Consider the following 21,131-nt stretch of genomic DNA (forward strand, 5'->3'; position numbering starts at 1 on the left):
TCTGAAAACCTGGAGAACCACTCCCAGCCAGTGTTTGCAGTGCTGAGCCAAATAGACAGATGGGTTAACTTGGTATAAGGGAACCTCCTATGTCATATGTTTAGGGAAGTTTTTAATGTTTGATGTTTTATCGTGTTTTTAATATTCTGTTGGGAGCCGCCCTGAGTGGCTGGGGAAACCCAGCCAGATGGGCAGGGTATAAACAAGTTGTTGTTGTTGTTGTTGTTGTTGCTAGTAGATAATGGTTAAATGCCAGTGTGGTCAATGAAAATCTTTGCGTAAGCAGCGAATGTACAACTAGCTTGCAATGCATGAGAGGAAGCTACAGTGGAGAGGCTCCACGAGAAATATGCATAGATAAACAGAGAGACTGTAGTGAAGCTAGCCTGGTTTATATCCAGTGAGGCTCTAGGCCAGCTGATTGTACACAAAGAGGACATGTAAAGAACCTCTAAGCATTAAATCAAATTTGTTTTTTTAATACTACACATAGTGTAGCTAAGAAAGCAGAAATGGAGACAGAAGGCACTAGCATACTGACATGGTCTCTTCTGGACCAGCAAAGTACGAATAAAATGACAGAATTTATCCCCTAACGTTCCTCTAGCAGATATTGGACACCATCACACAATGGATTCAGTTTTTATTTTTTATTTTGGAGCCGCCAGTGACCCATTGCTCTGTGAGATTTGGCACCATCTTCCCCCATAATAAGGAAGGTGAGGAAACAAGTGCACCCAATAAATAAATAAATAGACACCACAACTTTAGAGCAGCATACATGGAAGCCCGGTGTGTCTTAATTTCACAGGCAACATGCCCTGCAGAGCCCCAAATCCCTTCTCCCCACCCCACCACATGATATTTAGGAATCCAATGGGTTCAAAGCAGTCCAATGAGTAAGAGGCTCATGCTTGCACACAGTCCATGAGAGCAAACGGCAGTACAATCATTTGTCACACACAATGGCAAGAACACCTGCTTCTCTGCTGATGGATAGCTTCGTTCCCCCTTGTGATAGCATGGGTTTCTCCTCTTTTGCTGCAGACAGTGGAAGGTCTTTTGATCCTTAGCAATATTGCACACTGCGTCAAAGGGACAGGACACTACACACACAGAAGCCTCAATAATTCATGGTTTGGCTCCAGGCATCTTTTAAATCTTATGGGACAAAGCCCTTAACATAATCATCAAAATGAAGAACCTTTCCTTCTGCATTTTTAAGCTGACTGTTGCCTTCCAGGCTGAAACAGATTACATTTGAAAGCATTTTTTTTTTTACACCTCAAAGTTGTTAATGTAAAATACAGGGAATTGAGTTTTGTTATAAAACCACAACTTGAAAGATTCTCCCCTGTTAACTGAAACCACCCTTGGCCATCCAACTTCGACTCCAGACTCCTCACACAAGCTTCTCTGGCACTGGTCTGTCTCTCCCAAGTATTCAACAAGGCTTCTTTCCCCCAGTGTCTCCTGGCAAAGGGGGCTGAACATCATCAGCACTTGGAGCGAGCTGAATAGTCAAGGCCAGACATCTCAATATTCCAAAAGAAGAATGCAGGCGTCCTATGATACTTTGAGGTTGATGCAGAAAGCTTGGCTTCAAGAACTGTATATGAGGGGTGTTTGGTTGCTTACAAGTCTAGAGAGAGAGAGAGAGAGAGAGAGAGAGAGAGAGAGAGAAGCTGCCTTTCAATCTTGGTCTCTTGGGGTCTCTTGATATTGCACAGAAGTCAAGATTACTGAGAACTGCCTCTGAATAAGGGCCTTGGTTAAACACTGAGTCAATTTTTTTGAAATCCTACCACAATGCGGTTATTCACTTCTGTCCTTGTGGAACCACTTGGCTATGGGGACATGTGCTGGCTTGGGAAAAGCTAGCCAAATACTTCCAGGAGCAGAAACCAGCTTTGAATGTGCACTGCAAACCAATTTGGTTTTACAGGAGTGCTCCTCAGTGTATTACTTTCCAAATTCTTTTCACGTTTGGGCTGCATAGTGATCCCGTCCCAATCCTAGCAATCTGCTGCCTTCACCAGGAAGCCAGATATTTGATGTCCCTTCCTCAAGTAGACTAACAAGATGCGAAAATGTCTTCCCAAAGCTTTTCAGCTCCTTGAGGATATTTCCAGTGGAGACAGTGTGGGTGAGTTAATAAAATCATTAATTCTTCCCCTACTTCTGGAAACTCACGTTCCTCAGCTCCAGGAAAGCCTTTCATTATTGCACTGCGAAGGCTCCACCAATCCTATCTCAAGCAGTAGTTACACAGAACTGATTTGGCTTCTCACAGCTGAATCCCCGAAATGGTTCATTCACTGCAGTTTTCTTACGCTGCAGCCTGGAAACTTGGTTTGCTAGCTGTCCTTCCCTTCATCCCTGTACAAAGGAATGTGAAGTAAAGCAGAGCTTCGACTTGTCTCTTCATGAGCTTCTGAATGGTTTGGAGGGCAAGAGCTTAACCCGCTCAACTTTCAACCATTCCAGGGCACCCAGGGATCTCTGCAGAGGAAAAAGAAACACAATTTGGTCAGCTTGGAGTATGGAAGCACCCAAAGGGTGATGTGTGGCAGTTAACATTTGTGCTTCTGCCCACATTCACGACACTGATTTTGGTGGCATCACATAACAACTTCTCATCTTTCAAGCCCCAAAGTGGGTCTGTAATGAGAAACCAACATTCAACGAAATGAGAATCCAAATTCAACAAAAGCAAGACCTCACATACAGGGATTGTTTGGTCTGCCATATCTAATGCATTGCCTCAACGCAGCCTTTCCCAGCTTGGTCCTCACCGGATGCTTTGAACTGCAATTCTCATCAGCCCTAGCTGCACTATGGGGCTGCTCCTGCACAAAAAGACATTGACTAAGATTATGAAGGAACTTTCTATGAGAGGAAAAACAACTGGGTTGAATCGGGTGGGATAATCAATGGTAGGAGAATGATATAGCACAGGAGTATCGATAGCAGGTTAAATTTAAAAATTATGAACAGACCTAAAGGCTTACCTAATGACAATCAATGTCTTGGGATTCAAAGCAGTTCTATATCACCAATGAATGCTCTGTGCAAGAAGGAATGGGATATTTTGCACCATATAGGTTGCTGTTCCTGCTTTAGGTATGATGTTTGGTAAAATTGTATTGAATAGCAGGACAACAAAACTTCCAAGTGTCCCTATTTTCCAGGGACAGTCTCAGATTTACAGAAGCCACCCCATTTTTTGATTGATTTGATCCCGGAATGTCTTGCTTTTCCTTAGGGTGTCCCTATTTTCATTGGAGAAATGTTTGACTATTGTGTTTTTAAAATGCCTACCCTGCCCCCCCCCCCCAAACTGGCTGATATTATGCAGGCATGCGCTCAAAAGCATAGGAATTCCAAGGCCACAACCTCTCTGCTGCAGCTGGGTTCAATAGGTCATCCAGAAGAGAAGCACCCCTAGGATGTTAAGGTTGCTATAATATCAATGGAAATTAGGACATACACTTGTCAAGTTTACAGAGATAATTAAGACAACCTTTTTGTATTCCCCTGCAGCACTACATTGACATCCTGCTTGTATCTTTTTGTGCATTTTAATTAAACACGGTTCTGCTTTAATACGTTCAAGCATTAGCATGCCGGAGTCTTGAGCCACGTAATGCAACTGCTATCTGTAATTTCTCAGTATATTACTTTGTCTTTTTATCTCTTTCTCTCTCTTTTTTGCTTCTTAGTAAGTGGACCCAGTCTCATATTCAGTTCTAATAAATTCTTGTCTCAATACTCCGCCTTCCTTTATCAATCTTTCTAAGGATTTATTTTCAGATATTACAATTGTAACAGTGGTCCACATCTATGAAAGCATTTCATACTTGTTGAAGAGAGGGGTGGAAATGAGTTGATCATTGTTCTCTTCTAATTTCCATATATGTTAAACCAGAGCTGGGGAATCTATGGCCCTCTAGATGTTGCCGGACTACAGCTTCCATCTTCCCTGAAAATTGATCATGCTGGCTGGGGCTGATGGGAGTTGGAGTCCAACAATTTCTGGAGGGCTGCAAGTTTCCCAGCATTGTCTGCCTTAGACCAATGCAACCTTTCTTCCGAAGGTCTCACAGACAGCCTCTCAGTGAGGTTTTCTTCTCTCAGTGTAGGAATATCCCATGTACACTCACACCCTGCAAAGCATCTTGAGCATGTGATTTGCTTACTTATTTTCTAGCTGGTGTGTCCATGGCAAAGAATGCCTCACCGTGGGCTGATGACACCAAATTATTTAGGTTGGTAATAAGCATAAAGAAGCTCTCCAAACTGGGTGATAATTGGAACAATTAAATGGCAAAAGTAGGTAAGCTGAAAGCAATGTGCCTTGGGCCGAAAGATACTAACTGGACATGTACACTGATGGGGGTGCGGGTGAGAGTGGAGGCAGTTTGCAGCATGTAAACATATGGATAGGAATGGTGGCGGTTTTGTTTAGCAAATCACCCTACAGGCTGCCACTGAAAGTAAGTCAGTGAGACCTACTCCCAGCTAAGCATGCCTAGAATGGCAGCCTTTGATTCATAAAAATATATATAGTACTGAGGAACGCAATAACAAACAACATACAGGTGAAACTCGGAAAATTGGAATATCGTTGAAAAGTGCATTTATTTCAGTAACGCAACTTAAAAGGTGAAACCAATATATGAGATAGATGCATGACATGCAAAGCAAGATATGTCAAGCCTTTATTTGTTATAATTATTTGTCATTAGGCGGGTCAATTATAAATGGAATGTAATTAATGAAATGTAATAGTGATGTTTATTTTTGTATTATTGTAACTATTTGTTTTATTACTATGGAATTTCCAAAAGAAAGCATTTGTTAAAATTAAAAGAAAAATAAAAAATAATAAGTTGCATTACTGAAATAAATGCACTTTTCAACAATATTCTAATTTTCTGAGTTTCACCTGTTGCATTACTGAAATAAATGCACTTTTCAACAATATTCTAATTTTCCGAGTTTCACCTGTACATTGTGGTGCTCCTGCTTGTGGTACCCAACTTGTGGAATTCTCACCTCAGAGGAGCTCACCTGACGGATACCGTAATCTTTTTAAAGTACTATGTTTTTCCCTTTTCTCATACTTTAAACCTCTGGTGTTTCACTTCTGCTGCGACTCTTTTTAGCGCTTTTACTCCCCCTAACCACGTTATTGATTATTGCTCTTTTATTGTGTTGTATGAACTATTGTAAACCACCCTGGATTTATTTATTTTTAAATGAAAGGGCAATTCAGAAATGTTTTAAAACAAATACACATTCGGTTATTTTAATCTACTTAATTGTAGCAATTGCAACCTCCACTACAGACTAATTGACTATGAACTAGTGTTCAGATGTTATTTTGGAGCAGCAACACTGATCTTACAACCATGCTGGGGCATCATCCCAATGATAGGTAATAGATTACCATTTTTTGACTCTGGAATGATGCTGTTGAGATATCCAAATATTGTTAGAATAGGATTCCTGGGGCGGACTTAGCCAAGGACATTATCTCTTTCTGTTAATACTGACTCCAAAAATAATTTAATAATTGGACATACCTCCAAGTACAAATAGTCACATATGGAGCATCTGCAACACTGATTATTTTATGCAGTCTATCTGGAGACAGATACCAATGAGTCATGATTTTATAGATTTTAAACTCATACAAAGTGTAAATTTGGAAATGTTTCTCCCAGAACCACGCCCATTTTTCTTGAGATATACTGTATATCTGCATCCCATTTTGATTGACATCTAGGCTGGGATGATTACAGTTCTGCAGTTATTTTATATATCTCCTATGATTCCTTTTGAGTGGTTGCTTTTTGAAATTAATATTTCAAATCTTGTGTTTTCTCTCAGTGTACCAAATCTTTTTAATAAACTGGTTATGATGTGCCTTATTTTCAAATACTGGATGAACAGGTGTCTGCTCCTGCTCCTTGACAGCATGATTTCAGTAAACTTTCTTTCATAGTTGATCTTAATTCACGTAATCCACTTGCCTCCCATAGTGCCATGTTTCCTAACAGTTCTTTCCTTTCTCATTTCTTGTAGGAAATCACAGACCTGGTGAGGTGAGGTGACACACCTGGGGTAATTTTACTTTTTACATTTTCAACTATCTTGTGTGAAAGGATTTACTTAATACTGTATATGAAAGCATTTTTATATAAAAAAAATTCCATTGTTAACTTGCTTTGTTCTATTTTTGTAGCTATAGAGCTTTCCAATCAGATTTTCAGAAGACCACAATCCCTGTATGACACAGAGAATGATCACTAATATTTTGTGAAGGGCTGTTCTGTTCCCCAAAGCATGAAGACCAGGCTGAAAACTAAATGCTTAATGCCCATCTACATCTAACATACAGTGGTACCTCGGGTTACAGACGCTTCAGGTTACAGACACTTCAAGTTACAGACTTTGCTAACCCGGAAGTAGTACCTCGGGTTAAGAACTTTACCTCAGGATGAGAACAGAAATCGCACGGTGGCGGCAGGAGGCCCCATTAGCTAAAGCGGTGCCTCAGGTTAAGAACGGTTTCAGGTTAAGAACGGAACGAATTAAGTTCTTAACCCGAGGTACCACTGCTATTCTCTCCCCTCCAGGGAAATGTAAGGGGCTATAAATTTTCTCTTTATAAATCTCTGAAAGCATCACCAGTTTTCCTTTCCCCCCAGCTGTCACCTGGCAGCAGCCATTCCATCAGACTGCAGTCAAGGGGGCAAAGGGAAGCAGGGCCACTCCATTGGCTCAACTGAGATACCAACCGCATTTGGCTCATGCTTTCTTTCAACTGTTTCCAATCCAGCTTGTCGTTAAAGCTTTATAAATAAGAACTAGTGTTTAGGTTGGCTTTCCCTGCTCCTATCTCCTATTCTCTCTTTCCCCCTTTGTGCCACTTTCAGATTATAAATCCGATGGTAAGATCTCTCCTGCTGTTGATATCTGCAAACCACCCTGGAAGCTTTCTTTGGCAGAAGAGTGGCATTGAAAATACTTTAATAAATAAGACATAATTAGCAGCCTCAGCAAGCTGCAGGTCCTAGGATTATTTATGCAAGTCATGAGTGTTAAACTGGTATAAAAATCAACCTAATTTTGTAGCAGATGTGCCTAGTTCGCAGGTGAACCACTCACAACCATACATTCTTTCTCTGGTTCCGTCTTTTCTTCACTGTATAAAGGGTAAATAAACTACCACCTTCTCCTCCTCAGTGAACACTATTACCTTGTAAAACTACAGCAAATGATGTGAAAATTACATTCATCAAATTGTGATGGAAACAGGGATTATTAAGTGTTTGACAACCTTTTCTTTCTTTTTTTACTGCTGTGCATGAACGAGGAATGAGATGCAGAGGGAGAGAGCGAAAACACAACAGATGCTTTTGCCCTAAACATCTGTCTCATGAAGTAAAAAATCAGATGTTGAGCTGGAATTCTAGCTATCTGCTGCTCTGGGTAACCCAGTGAGAGATTTAGGTTCCATGACCTCTCATGGCCATGCTTCTTGACCCATGAATGACACTTGGCCAAATTCATTCACTGAGTCAGACCCAAAAACAAACACTTGCCTACAGCTGACCACTGATCGGTCCTCATGCAAACCTGCCTTTGCTCTAGGGCCAAATGATCCCTCCCAAGAGCAATGAGCACAATCTAAAGAACTGAGCCATAAAGACTGGCTCATAAGTCCATCTCTCAATACATTTTTGCTCTTCTTGATGCTTGGTCCTGTTCTTTGACTGTATACTTCTGCTGACAGCATGCAATCCATTCTGCCTTTAGGACAAGTGCTTCTTACAGCTTATTTTAAAAACCCACCACCCTCACCACCACTCCCTGCCTTCTTAATCCACCATTCCTTTAGGTTCCTTTTTCAGCCCGCTACTGATTCATCTAGATCAGTATGGTCTACTGGCAGTGGCTCTCCAGGGTTTCAGGTAAATATCTCCTCCAGTCCTACCTAGATCTATCCTAGAGCTCACCTATCCCCTGCCTTGCCTTTTCTGCTCTTTATGGCAACAGTACATAGCTCCCCCATGCCTCTTTTCCTCTATCCATTCCGATGTTCCACTTCCCTCACATAAACTGCACTATTAATGAACATTCTATTGCTCGAATATCACCCTGAGTAGTTAGAGCAGGACCAAAGGAACGTCCAATGGAAACTCTAGCATGAAATTGCTGAATTGTCAAAAAGTTCAATTCTATTCATTTGGGTCTGAATAGTGACAGTGGTATTCTGCTCTGGTGCTGCTGTTAAATGTTCTCAGCAGTGCTAAGATGATGCTGTTATCCCCATCACCACCATTGCTGTTGTGAAGGGTATCTTCACTCACTTTTAATAATTTAAAGTTGTATTGTCTAAGATGAGTGTGCTATTGCCAATTGCTGATGCTGTGAAGGATCAGTTTGCATATATTTAACGGAATGGTCACAAATGGAACTTTTTGAAATCATTGTCATTTAACTCCAGCTTTAACATTTCTCTTTACACCCTTATGTAGATATATAACTGACCACCAAGAATTACACATTGTGCATCTGCTGAAGTGGACTCTAGTTCAAAGAAGCTTATGCCATTAAAAAAGTTTGCCTTTAAGGTGTCAAAAGACTTTTTGTTGCTCTTGCTGCAACAGACTAACGTGGCTACCCCTCTGGAATTTGGACATTTTGTTACTGTGATATATTGTCAAGATATATTTAAGAATGTTACTTCCTGCCCCTCCTGAATATCTCAGGGTATATCTCTCTCTCTCATTATTTGACTCTGTCCATTCAGTTATGTTTCAGGCTGCAGTTGGAATAAACACTGCTATTCAGTCAAGATTTTGGCCATCCACCTGATTACTGACACTTTCTGGGAGCTGAGCTACTGTATGCCCCCTGAATCCAAACATAAGCAAGTATACAATAACACAGTCTTTCTCACGCTTGGGTCCCCAGTTGTTGCTTGACTACAACTTCCATTATCCCTAGCTAGAAGATGATGAGAGTTGTAGTGCAACAATGTCTGGGGACATTGAGAAAGCTTAAGAAAGGCTGCTATAATGGCATACAGTAGTTCAATCTGGCCAATGGTGCAGAGGACAGCAAACTGTTATAATCCTACTGCTGCATATACAAGATGTAAAGAAAAGAAGTTTAATGGGAGAAACTCTTCCGTTCAGTTGTGATTAAGTGAACAGATGATAGGGCAATGAATGAAGAGAACTTAGAATAAAGTATATGCATGCAAAACTGTCCAGGGAACTTAAAGAAAACCATTTCCAAACAAAAAATGGGATCTCATTAATCATACAGCACTGTTCCAAAAATGTAATTAAGCTGAAAATCAAGCTTGTGCCAAATGCTCCCACTGAAGTGAATGAATAGGACTTGAACATGCTCCGTTCCAGCAGGATTGCATCCAAAGTAGTGTGACCACTTCTGCATTCCCAAAGGAGAGGAAATGCCTCACAAAAAAAGATGAAGATTTGCATATGCCAATTTTATATGTGTACAGATGCAAATTTAGAAATAATTACTATAATAGAAATAGAAATTCAAACCATCTCACCATAATGCGGAAGACAATGCCCAGATGGCTTTTGTGCCTGCTGAATTTGCAGGGGCATAGCCACACCATAAATTCAAAGCACATCCAATATACACTTAAAGCACTTGACGTCTCCCAAAGAATCCTGTGAACTGCAGTTTATCCCTCACAGAGCTACAATTCTCAGGTCTAAATTCCTCCTGGATATGGTCAGGGATGGGGACTGCCTAATTTCCTCCGGGCGAGAGGGAGTTTCAAAGACAAGGTGCTACCACAGAGAAATCCCACCCTCCTTGTCATTTGTAGCAGTGGTGCTGTTTGAAGGGCCTCTACCACAGACCACAAGGTATGGGTCGGAGCATATAGAGACTCAACAGCTTGGGTCTCAGGTCATATAGAACTTTACATACAAGCACTTTGCATCGGGTCCAGAAGTGCAATCATTTATTCATTGTTCTGTGATGTTTCCCCAATGTTGTTTTACTATTGTCCTCTGGTGGGGCATTCTTGGTTTAACAAAAGTGGGGCAAAATAAATAAATAAAGCAAAGTAGCTGCAGTAAAAATGAAAAGAAAAGTTAAAGGATTTTAGCAGGATGGTATGGGATATGCACCAATTGGAAATGAAGCCATATGCCTGCCTCAAAATCTTTGGAGGCACAAACAGTACCGAAAGCAGGGTCATGTATAACTGCCCTGATACCACCATAAGCACAAATGGTAATAAAAAAGGAGATCCAGAGAGGCCCAAGACATCCTGAACAATATTGTTTTGGACTCAAGTTTCAGCAATTCTCATGTCAATAATGCTCAACGAGGAAAGGGGGGAAGTTTAAGCCTCCACATTTACAATGAGGCAGAGGGTGAGTTCATGCCATCTTTTTTGCATACAGGGAAATAGTGATCATGGCCAGCCCTCATCCACATGCAGGTGTGAAAATGGCCAGAGCATCATTAGAATAAAGTTGAACCTCACATTACACAGATGACATTTGTCTTCTGCAGAATATCAATGTCTGTTAAAAAAAAAAAGGTTTGGGGAAGTCTCCATTTCTCAGATTGAGGCAGGAGACGTTGGCTTCCCATAAAATTCTTATTTACTTACAGTAACTTCCATGGCTCTGCAGCAGAAAACAAGACCAGTTTGTGCGCCATTCAGTTGGCGCTCCTCATATTTTGAGAAGTTGTTTATCATCTTCCAAGCATTTAGCACTAATTCCATGGCAGATTAGAACATCGCCACTTGGTGGTGCCAATATGCCAAGGAAATAGAAAAACCCTGCAGACAAATTGGAGAGGGTGGGGGAGGAATTTTTTTTAAAAAAACACACAATGTGAACCTTAGAATTTAGAGTTAAGGGATGTTCTCTCTCCCCCATCGGCAATAAACAACTCTGCGGTTTATTCAGAATGTGGAACAGATGCAACTCAGCAGGAGCAGGCAAAACAGAGTCCCCATATATCTCCCCACCTTGTTTACTGTTCCTGTAGAAACAAAAAGGAGTCTTACGGCACCTGGAAGGCTAACAGTTTCATTGTGGCATAAGCTGTTGAAGTGGGCTCTGCTCCACACACAAAAATGGTTAGGACTCTATCCAATGGGGTTGCTCAGCTGATGCCTGTAAGATTTCTATCAGTGGAATTAGGATGACAGCAATTTGGGGGGGGGCTCTCTTTTCTGCAGCCCCCCCAATCTTCTGTAAATCAGCACCAGATGATTCATAGCCCCTCTAGAATTTGCCGCCTAAAGTGATTGTTTCACATTGATTTGTGACAAGACCAGTCGTGGTATTACTATTTGCATTCTTTTTCTTTAAAATGGAAACAAAATGGGGGGGTCCTACTTCCTAGATGGAGAGAGGGGGAGTACGTAGAATGACTACATGAAGCCTTTGCCAGTATCAGCTGAGCAACACCATTGAACAGAGCCTAACAGTTTATTGCGAACTAATGCCGACTTCAACAGCTTATGCCACAATAAAGCTGTTAGCCTTTAGGGTGCCGTCAATGCCTACTAGCCACAATGGTTATGCTCTGCCTCCACAGTGGGAGGCAATATGTCTCTGAACATCAGTTGCTGGAAACTGCAGGAAGAGAGAGTGCTGTTGTGCTCAGGTCTTTGGGGGCTTCCTGTAGGCATCTGGCTGGCCACAGTGAGAACAGGATGCAGGACTAGATGGACCACTGGACTCATCCAGCAAGGTTCTTCTTATCTTCTTAAATAAAGCTAATTTATCATAATATGGTAGTGGTGGTGTAGATGGTTTGAAAAGACAGGGTTTAAAAGAAAAACAATCAATTGTTTCCAAGATACAAAAAAAATCATAATATGGGTGAATAGTTGGGAAATGTTACAACTCAACAACACTGTACCTTTGATCATTTGAGAGTTCACACATGCATGTCAATGTCAGTGTATTATTAATCAGCCATTTTCACATATGAAAATCTCTTGTTGTGGTACTACAGGTGGGAAGAAACAACAACAATAATTTTCACCCAAACCGTCTATTAACTTTGCCCAGAAAGGGAAGTAGAGAAATGTTCTTTGTCCATCCAATTTTTTTACCTGCCTGTTTGAAAATACTAGTTCACCCCCATCTTTGTTCTATCCACCATTCAAATGAGATCTGAAAATGAAAGGATGAGGGGGCTGCAAAGCAGTTGATTGAACCAGGAATGTCAGGGGATTAAATACAGTACTTTCAATAGCTGACTATTAGCTCAGAATATTGTTGTGGCTCATATATGGAAGGTTAATTGCTTTCATCTCCTCCTGCCATGGTTACGCAGTGAGTCATTAAGTGCCAATTGTCACATTTAATATTCTTGCAAAATGCCTCCTCTTTGATTACTGCTAGCAACCCTTTGCCATCTCACCTCCAGGCAAGCATTCACCTCCACCTCCATACTAATAAAACATCATAATGCTTTTTGAAGCTGGCTGGGAATGATCATTCTGGAGCAGAACCCAGAGAAACACCTGAATTGCAATTTCAGCCACAGGCTCCTGCTGTTTTTTTGCAAACTGTATCAGCACAAACCCTTAGTTGGTGCCACTCAGAATGCAATATTATGCAATATTACATAATTACCATCCTTTGATTAAACACTTGAGCTGTGAGCATGTTACCAGCTTTGTTTGTTGTTTAGTCGTTCACAGCTAAGTCTTCTTCTCAAAGCACAGTATTTCATACATAACAGGATAAATATGGATTTGGCTAAACACCGCTTCCCAAACCAATGATGGGAGAACACTGTACAGTGGTACCTCGGTTTATGAACAGAATTGGTTCCGGAAGTTTGTTCATAAACTGAAGCGTTCATAAACTGAAGCGAACTTTCCCATTGAAAGTAATGGAAAGTGGATTAATCCGTTCCAGACAGGTCCGCGGAGTATTCAACCTGAAGCGTACTTAACCCAAAGCATGGGTGTAATTGGTTCTGGAAGTCTGTTCATAAACTGAAGCGTTCATAAACTGAAGTGAACTTTCCCATTGAAAGTAATGGAAAGTGAATTAATCCGTTCCAGATGGGTCCGTGGTGTTCCGGACCGAAAATTCATAAACCAAGGTGTTCATAAACCAAGGTTCCACTGTATGCAGAATGAATGGGAGTGTGTACACAGCTTTATTTATTTACTATAGTATCTATTTACTATATTACTGCTGGTTTTTAGATTTATCACTCCCTTGTGAATTTTGTATTTAATTTGCTTCATGGCAACTGCCTGGCATAAGCTGCATAGCTCTGAAAGGCAGTGTATAATAGGTAATATATAAAATAATAAGTACTAGACCTTTAGTGTCTATTTGGTGCATGGCAAATTTGGAAGCACATTGAAGGGAGACATTTTGAATGAATAGCTTTGCACAATTTAAAATAAGAAATTCACACCGCTGAAATCAATACTTCTTTTTTAGTATCTAGAACAGATCATTTTGGACATGATGCAAAGAGTAGTGGTAATGAAGAGGGATGAGACAAGAGATTAAAGGATATGAAACAGGGTATCCTTCCTTGCCTTGCATATGAACATTTAAATGCTTGCAATAAATTGCTTTCAAATCCTTCAGATTAAAATGGATTCAGATTCTTAGTGAGGAAACCTTTGTAGACATTTGGCTCCATGTGATGGAAATGTTTCTCCAGATGTAAGGCAATTGTTTGTGGAATTTGAAAGAGCTGTGATTCCCACCGGCTGACTAATTCCTCTAACCCATTCTGGGAAATGTTACTTCCTCATGATCAAACCCCTGGGTTTCTTTCAGATGACATGTTTATGAAATGCTGGCAATCACCAGGAAATCTATGTGAGGTCTTTACAACACAATACTGTTCTGATAGCACTTGTTCTATGGTATGTATTCCAGGCTCTTGATAACCATTTGTGCATACCTGTTTGCATGGTCTTGTACCAGGATCCCTCCTTTTCCAATCGCCCATGTAGCTCTACTAGAAATATTTCTAGACTTGCCGAGATGCATACCCAATTTCTTAACTTTTCTCCAGAAGAATGGAGAGTGAATTCTAAGGCATCGTCTCTCAGGCATTTGCATGTAGGTATAAGGCACCAAGAGCATAGTAAAAGGGCATTTTGACAACTGCAAATAAGCAGAAAACATCACGGGAGTATCACAAGACAATTTACCTCTGCATTGCCATAAAGTACTATTTGAATGCAATCTCTACAAAACTTCTTACTGGCTTTCCCCACTATGTTACAATTAGCAAACAACCCCCTCATTAAGTGAGGCTATGGATGAGGCCTTCCAATCCCTTTCTCCCATCTTACTTTACTTTCACCTTCTCTGCCTCTCTAATAGGCTCACATTTTTAATGCTATTGGCTGATTGACTCTGATGTCACAATGAACCATTGTTGACAGGGGAACTATGAGCTGGATCCAAGTAAGTTGTTGCACTAGCAGATTCCAGGGGTCAACAAGGTTTACCTGGCCTGGGCCGGTTCACTCCAGCAGAGATCCCTCCATGGGGTGGATGGGGTGTGTGTGTGTGCATAAGTGCATGCTCCCACGATTTCCAGCGTCTGTGGCTGCGCAGATGCGATTTCCAGCTTCTGCACCTGCGCAGACGCCATTTCCGGAGCCGCAGAAGCAAGTTCCCGCGCCGTGCTGTGCCGGTTTAGCCCAGCACGTGGGGACTCGCCGAGTGGGTGGTTTGGTTCGGGGGCTGGTTAAACGACCCCTGTGTGGCCCATGGACCTTAGGTTGCCTACTCCTGTTCCAGTGCAACAGGTGCCACTATCGTGACATGACTCTCCCCCTTCTTCTCCCTCACTACACAACTCCTGTGCCCTCTCCCAAATCTTATTGGGAGGGTCAGGGGAAAAAAAACCAGAACAAGGCATGGAATGGGGAAATTGTTCTGTCTGGCAAGCAGAAATTATTTTGCAGATATTGCCTTAGTGCAACATTTAATTTTATCCTGTGACCCTTTTGGCGGTCATTTACTTATCTGCTCTGATGTTACAGGTGGTCCACACAGTTGAGTGCTGGGGGGGGGGTGTGCTTTGGAAATCCACTCCCCTTCTTTGGCAGGGTGCCACAGGCTTTGCAATGACCACTTGAAGGTCTCGCCTGAGAGGTTTCAGAGCCCATTGCTTGGAAATGAGAAGCAATGCTCATTCAGTGCTTATTAGGGTAGGATGGAAACAGCAGGATGGAGCCAGCAGTGAGGCTTCTTTTATGAAATTTCAATATTGATTGACAGATCTGTAGACACACAAGGTCAGTGCACCATCTACTTATAGCCCATTTTGCTAACTCTCTTTCTACCACTTGGGAAATCATGGATCCTCTAAATGGTGACACTAAGGGGAGGAATGAAGTGGTGTGTGTGTGTGTGTGTGTGTGTGTGTGTGTGTGTGTGTGTGTGTGTGTGTTTAAAGCTGTGAAAGGGTGACAATCTACTGCCAACAATTTTGGATCTCAAGTCTATTGCTACAGGGATGACATGAGACACAGCAAACCCTCCTCTTTATGCGTCAATGTATTTTCAGAAGAGCCTGGGGGCAAATAACGTGCAACAAAATTACACTTTTAAAACTGGTGCTTTTAAAGTAGAACTTCATTTTAAAGCAAATATGTGTCCCAGCGCAACACACATAGGGTGAATCCGATTGGTGTTGCTCTGCTGATGGGAGGCAGATTTTTGGTCCCCCTCCAGAGCAGATTTGGAGGACGACAGCGGGTAGAAGGGAATTCGCTGAATGCTGCCTCCTTCACCTGCTCAGCTGACAGATGCCTTCTGTCTGAAAATGTGTACACACCAGTATTCAGCACATTACACTTTGTTTCAGGGTTGGCCTGCTCTGTCTTTGAACAAACACATAAAACCTTCAGGAAATAGTAACGCACAGAATTATACTCTACCTACTACGGTACTGGAAAACAAATACCATGTGCCAAACAGATGCCACCATGGCATTTAATAGGCATAACTGGGTGGGACTTCTTTATATATATAGTTGCAAAAATCCAGCTTTCGTAAAGCATGTAGAGCAAAGCAAGTTGATAGAAGTTTGTGACACTTTCGGTTACATGTCAACTATGGTCAGCAGCCAGGGGAATGAGGTGGGATGAGGTGGGGGGGCATTCGCAACATCAGCATTTGCTGCTGCTTACTGGGATGGGGCAGGGGCCAGGTCAGGGTTGGGGGGGTTGTGGATTGGCCCTGCCCTGCCCAGGAAGCAGCAGTAATATCCCAGTCAGGAGCTCAGCTCTATGGCATTGCCCTTCTAGTTCATTGCACTTGAAATAAGCTGCATGCTGCTTTCAGAAATTCAGTTAATAGATGGGATAGGAACAACCCACACATATAGATAAAATAAACATCACATGAATAGAATTTCCCCCTTGTTTTTTTTTTAAAGATATGAATATAAGGATTTGGAGCTTGGGTTTTAAAAAAATATTTCAGGCATGTGAGCAGCAAGCATTTGCCCTGGCAAATGTATTGGGTTCCAGTTTTCCTGGGAGTGGGATGGAGCACATGACTCAATAGGATTAGGAGAAAGAAGAAAACCCTGAAATCTTTGAACCCTTACAGTGTTTTCCACTCTATGACGGTGTATCTTCCTCTCAGCATTTTAGACTCCAAAGTTGGACTGCTCATAACAAAGCTGTGCAATTTCACCCATATATATACCCCTTGATAAATCTGAGCAGGTTAGTCAAGCAAGGGATGTGGGGATCTTGAGATGAGATTGAAAAGGAGGCTGGTCACGTACGTTGCAAATTTCAGCTGCTGCTCCCCTCTCCCAAGTGACATTCACAAGGTGTGAAACAAGAATCTACATTACAGTGGTACCTCGGTTTATGAACACAATTGGTTCCAGAAGTCTGTTCATAAACTGAAGTGTTCATAAACTGAAGTGAACTTTCCCATTGAAAGTAATGGAAAGTGGATTAATCCGTTCCAGAAGGGTCTGCGGAGTACTCAACCTGAAGCATACTTAACCTGAAGCATGGGTGTAATTGGTTCCGGAAGTCTGTTCATAAACTGAAGCGTTCATAAACTGAAGCGAACTTTCCCATTGAAAGTAATGGAAAGTGGATTAATCCGTTCCAGATGGGTCCACGGCGTTCGTAAACCGAAAATTCGTAAACCGAGGTGTTCGTAAACCGAGGTTCCACTGTATTATAGCAAGCAGGAGGGGCAAGGTTCCTGCCCAGTGAGAGACTTGTGCCCAGTACCTTCCCAGAAAAGCTAATTTCTCTTGAAGAAGGAACAAAATTCCACATGAGGCAGAGCATAAATAGATGATAGATCTTGGCCAAAAAGGCAAGGCAAGATACTGGCCAATGAGAGACTTGTGTCCAGAACCTTCCCAGAGAAGCTTGTTACTCTTTAACGAGGGACGGGGTTTTGCATGGAAAATATAATGACATGTGAAGCATAATAGCTCTTAACATGCAATGTGGCATGTCCCTCTCCTCTGCATAAATATCATTTGCATATCATGCAAAAATGCAGATGCACCATGAAAACAAGCAGCCAGAATGCTTAAGCCTTTTCTGAACCTTGATAGCTATGAACAGGCATGTGCATTTACATAAGACAGCTTCTCTTTTAAAGTCACCAAATAATATACTGTTGCCAAATCTGACCTAGGATACAGGAAACTTGAAGCACACAAACCACATGAATCTAACATTTGCCAGCTGGAACCCATTTGCCCACATTTGAATGGCTGAGTCCTTTCCTTTATACATCATCCTGAATGTTAATAACTCATTGATTTGAATGGATTTGGGTAACTAGCGTATATTGTGCATTCAACCTGGGATGATTAAAGCCTTCACTAATGATGGTTTTTTTTAAAAAAAAAAATACTAATAATAATCAAATCTGGAGTTATTGGAAGCATTTTGTTGGAGACCCCACCTGCAACTGATCTAGCTCAGTGTTTCTGAAACTTGGGTCTCCAGCTGCTTTTGGACTACAGTTCCCATCATCCCTGACCACTGGTCTTGCTAGCTAGGCATGATGGGAGTTGTTGTCCAAAAACAGCTGGAGACCCAAGTTTCGGAAACGGTGATCTAGCTGGAGCTTTCACTGCTCAACAGCGTAATCCTACATATGTCTACTCAGAGGTTGTGGTGCTTACTTCCAGGTGAGTACATATAGGATTGCAGCCTGAAATGGGTACCCTTGCAGGATCCAACCAAGATCAAGTCCAGAGGGATTGCTGTTTGGAAAATGGCAGCTGCATGGGTGGATGTGGACTCTTGCTGGGAAAACATTTTAGCCCTAAATCTAACTGTTTGAAGCACTTAAAAGAAACAAGAAAAGAACAGTGTTATGCTAATGGAATAGAGACATTTGGAAGAAAATGACACATCAGATTACAGAGACCTGGGATTGGATTATGTCATGGGATGAAAACTCTCAGCTAACAAAGCTCATCTTCCCCCGTCCTGCCACTTCTTTAAAGCAATGAAACCAGACACATTTGCCCTCTCTTCATCCAGTCAGCTTGCTCTCCGCAGAGCCACAGCTGGTGATTTTATACAATTTGCCTCCCACAAATCTTTTCTTGCCGATGAAAGGATACAATTAAGCTAAATATTGCCAAGATGAACAACCGTTTCACCACAAAAGAGGTTCTAACGTCTCATCCATGCTAATCTCTATTAGTATATTATTGATTCCTTCCCTTTTACAAACAGTTCCCCAGGATCTAGACTGCAGGAAAATTGTGGGAGGAAAGCATCATTCTTTAGTAACACCCTTGTTAAAGGTAAAGGTAAAGGGACCCCTGACGACTAGGTCCAGTCGTGACCGACTCTGGGGTTGCGCGCTCATCTCACATTATTGGCCGAGGGAGCCGGCGTACAGCTTCCAGATCATGTGGCCAGCATGACAAAGCTGCTTCTGGCAAACCAGAGCAGCACATGGAAACACCGTTTACCTTCCCGCTGTAGCGGTTCCTATTTATCTACTTGCATTTTGACGTGCTTTCGAACTGCTAGGTTGGCAGGAGCTGGGACCAAGCAACAGGAGCTCACCCCGTCACAGGGATTCGAACCGCCGACCTTCTGATCAGCCAGCCCTAGGCTCAGTGGTTTAACCACAGCGCCACCTGGGTCCCAAAACACCCTTGTTACAATGTCCTATTTGGATGTTACATCAGTAGTCCCAAAAGAAAGCCAATGTTTGTGGTCTCCCTTGCTCCCCTTCCTCATTCCCCCTGGGTGAGAGATGGAACCATGGCTATGAGGGAAAGATAGGAGTTTGCGCATCCTAGGTGAAAGATACGGGTGGTTCGTTTGACCCCCCTCCTTCTTGTTTGCCACAGGGTTAATAATAATAATAATAATAATAATAATAATAATAATAATAATAATCTCTTTATACCCCACTCATCTGGTTGGGTTTCCCCAGCCACTCAACAGAATTCAAAGCACAATAAAACATCAAACATTAAAAACCTTCCTAAACAGGGCTGCCTTCAGATGTCTTCTAAAAGTTAGATAGTTGTTTATTTCCTTGACATCTGATGGGAGGGCATTCCCCAGGGCAGGTGCCACTACTGAGAAGGCCCTCTGCCTGGTTCCCTGCAACCTCACTTCTCACAGGGAGGGAACCACCAGAAAACCCTCAGAGCTGGATCTCAGTGTCCGGGCTGAACAATGGGGGTGGTGACACTCCTTCAGGTATACTGGGCCGAGTTTAAAACATCTATCAAGTGTGATTGGTTGGCATTTTGTGATTTTGGCATGTTTTGTTGTTTTGATCCATTTGTATATTTCTTTTGAATTAATATGCTGTATACCTCTTGGGAGGGGGGGGGCTTTGACCAGGAAGTGAAATATAAACAAACCATAATGTAACATCACACATTTGTACTAAACCCCTGATCCCTTAAAGGGCAGATCTTATCATTTGCAGGTTCCCATATGCAAAGGATGGCAGAAACAAAGCTCTGTGAGGTGGGGGGCATGTCTTGAGGGGTAGCCTTCATCCACAAGGGTAGGTCTCTGGAGAGGCCAACTTAATGAACCCTTCACATCTCTTGTCATCTCTCTTCAATGGCATCAAACTCAGAAATATCACTGTTTAGCCTGAACGAGTACAGTGAGATGCAGTCTCTCACATCTAATGTTACTGTTGCTTGTGTTTGCAAACGTTAGGAAGAACTGTTTGCAGATCTGAAAACTCTCTGCAGCATATCTGCAAACAGGATGTGCGTAGAACGTACACATATAAATCCTTCTTGTAACTTGCTTGGGGGCTATCAATAGGGATCTAGTGCCACATAAAAGGCCATTTGAGGCACAATTGGGGAAAAGGAAATCACTGACTCTGAATTAATCAAGACTTGCCTTCTCACAATAGATTCAAAAGAAGTAATTTCCTATCAGTATGTTGGAAAGGGAATCTCAAAAGGCTCCAAGGAGAACAAAGGGAGATTTCCTATGCTAGAACCAATGCTTCCAGGGGAACCGGCACTCTAGAAAAGTCAAGCCGGTCATTTGCAGGGCAGAGGAGCAAAACACAAATTCAGTGGCTGCAATCCTGCAGTCATTTTCATGTGCTTAAGTTCCTTGACTTGCATGAAGTACACTGGAGTGCTTGCAGGATCATACCCTACAGATGCATCAGGAAGCAGAGCTATGCTGAACATTTTGAAAAAATGGTGGGGAGTGAAACAAACCTTTCTTGAGAAATCCGTGGAATTCCTTCTCAAATTTTGTTAGAGGGTTGCCACTGACTTATGAGGTGACCAAGAGATTTCAATTTTTCCCTGGTTTTCTTAAGTTTTCCTGCAAACCTAGCAGTTCGAAAGCACGAAGTGAGTAGATAAATAAGTACTGCTCCGGCGGGAAGGTAAACAGTGTTTCCGTGTGCTGCTCTGAGGGTTTGCCAGAAGTGGCTCAGTCATGCTGGCCACATGACCTGGAAGCTGTATGCCGGCTCCGTCAGAGAATAAAGCGAGATGAGTGCCGCAACCCCAGAGTCATCTATGACTGGACCTAATGGTCAGGGGTCTCTTTACCTTTACCTTTTTCTTAAGTTTATGAAAAG

General features: G+C 42.1%; 1 protein-coding gene across 1 annotated transcript in view; it reads right to left on the reverse strand.

Moving 5' to 3' along the window:
• Positions 1–466: 466 nt before the first annotated feature.
• ADRB2 (adrenoceptor beta 2) overlaps positions 467–21,131 on the reverse strand; it is a 59,179-nt gene continuing 38,514 nt past the window's right edge. The window contains exon 2 of the mRNA XM_035105289.3: positions 467–2,502. Within this exon, the coding sequence (XP_034961180.1) occupies positions 2,468–2,502 (35 nt within the window). The 3' untranslated portion in view covers positions 467–2,467. The remainder of the gene's footprint in view (positions 2,503–21,131) is intronic.

The sequence above is a fragment of the Zootoca vivipara genome, chromosome 2, assembly GCF_965207765.1.
Source record: "Zootoca vivipara chromosome 2, rZooViv2.hap1.1, whole genome shotgun sequence".
Lineage (NCBI taxonomy): Eukaryota > Metazoa > Chordata > Lepidosauria > Squamata > Lacertidae > Zootoca > Zootoca vivipara.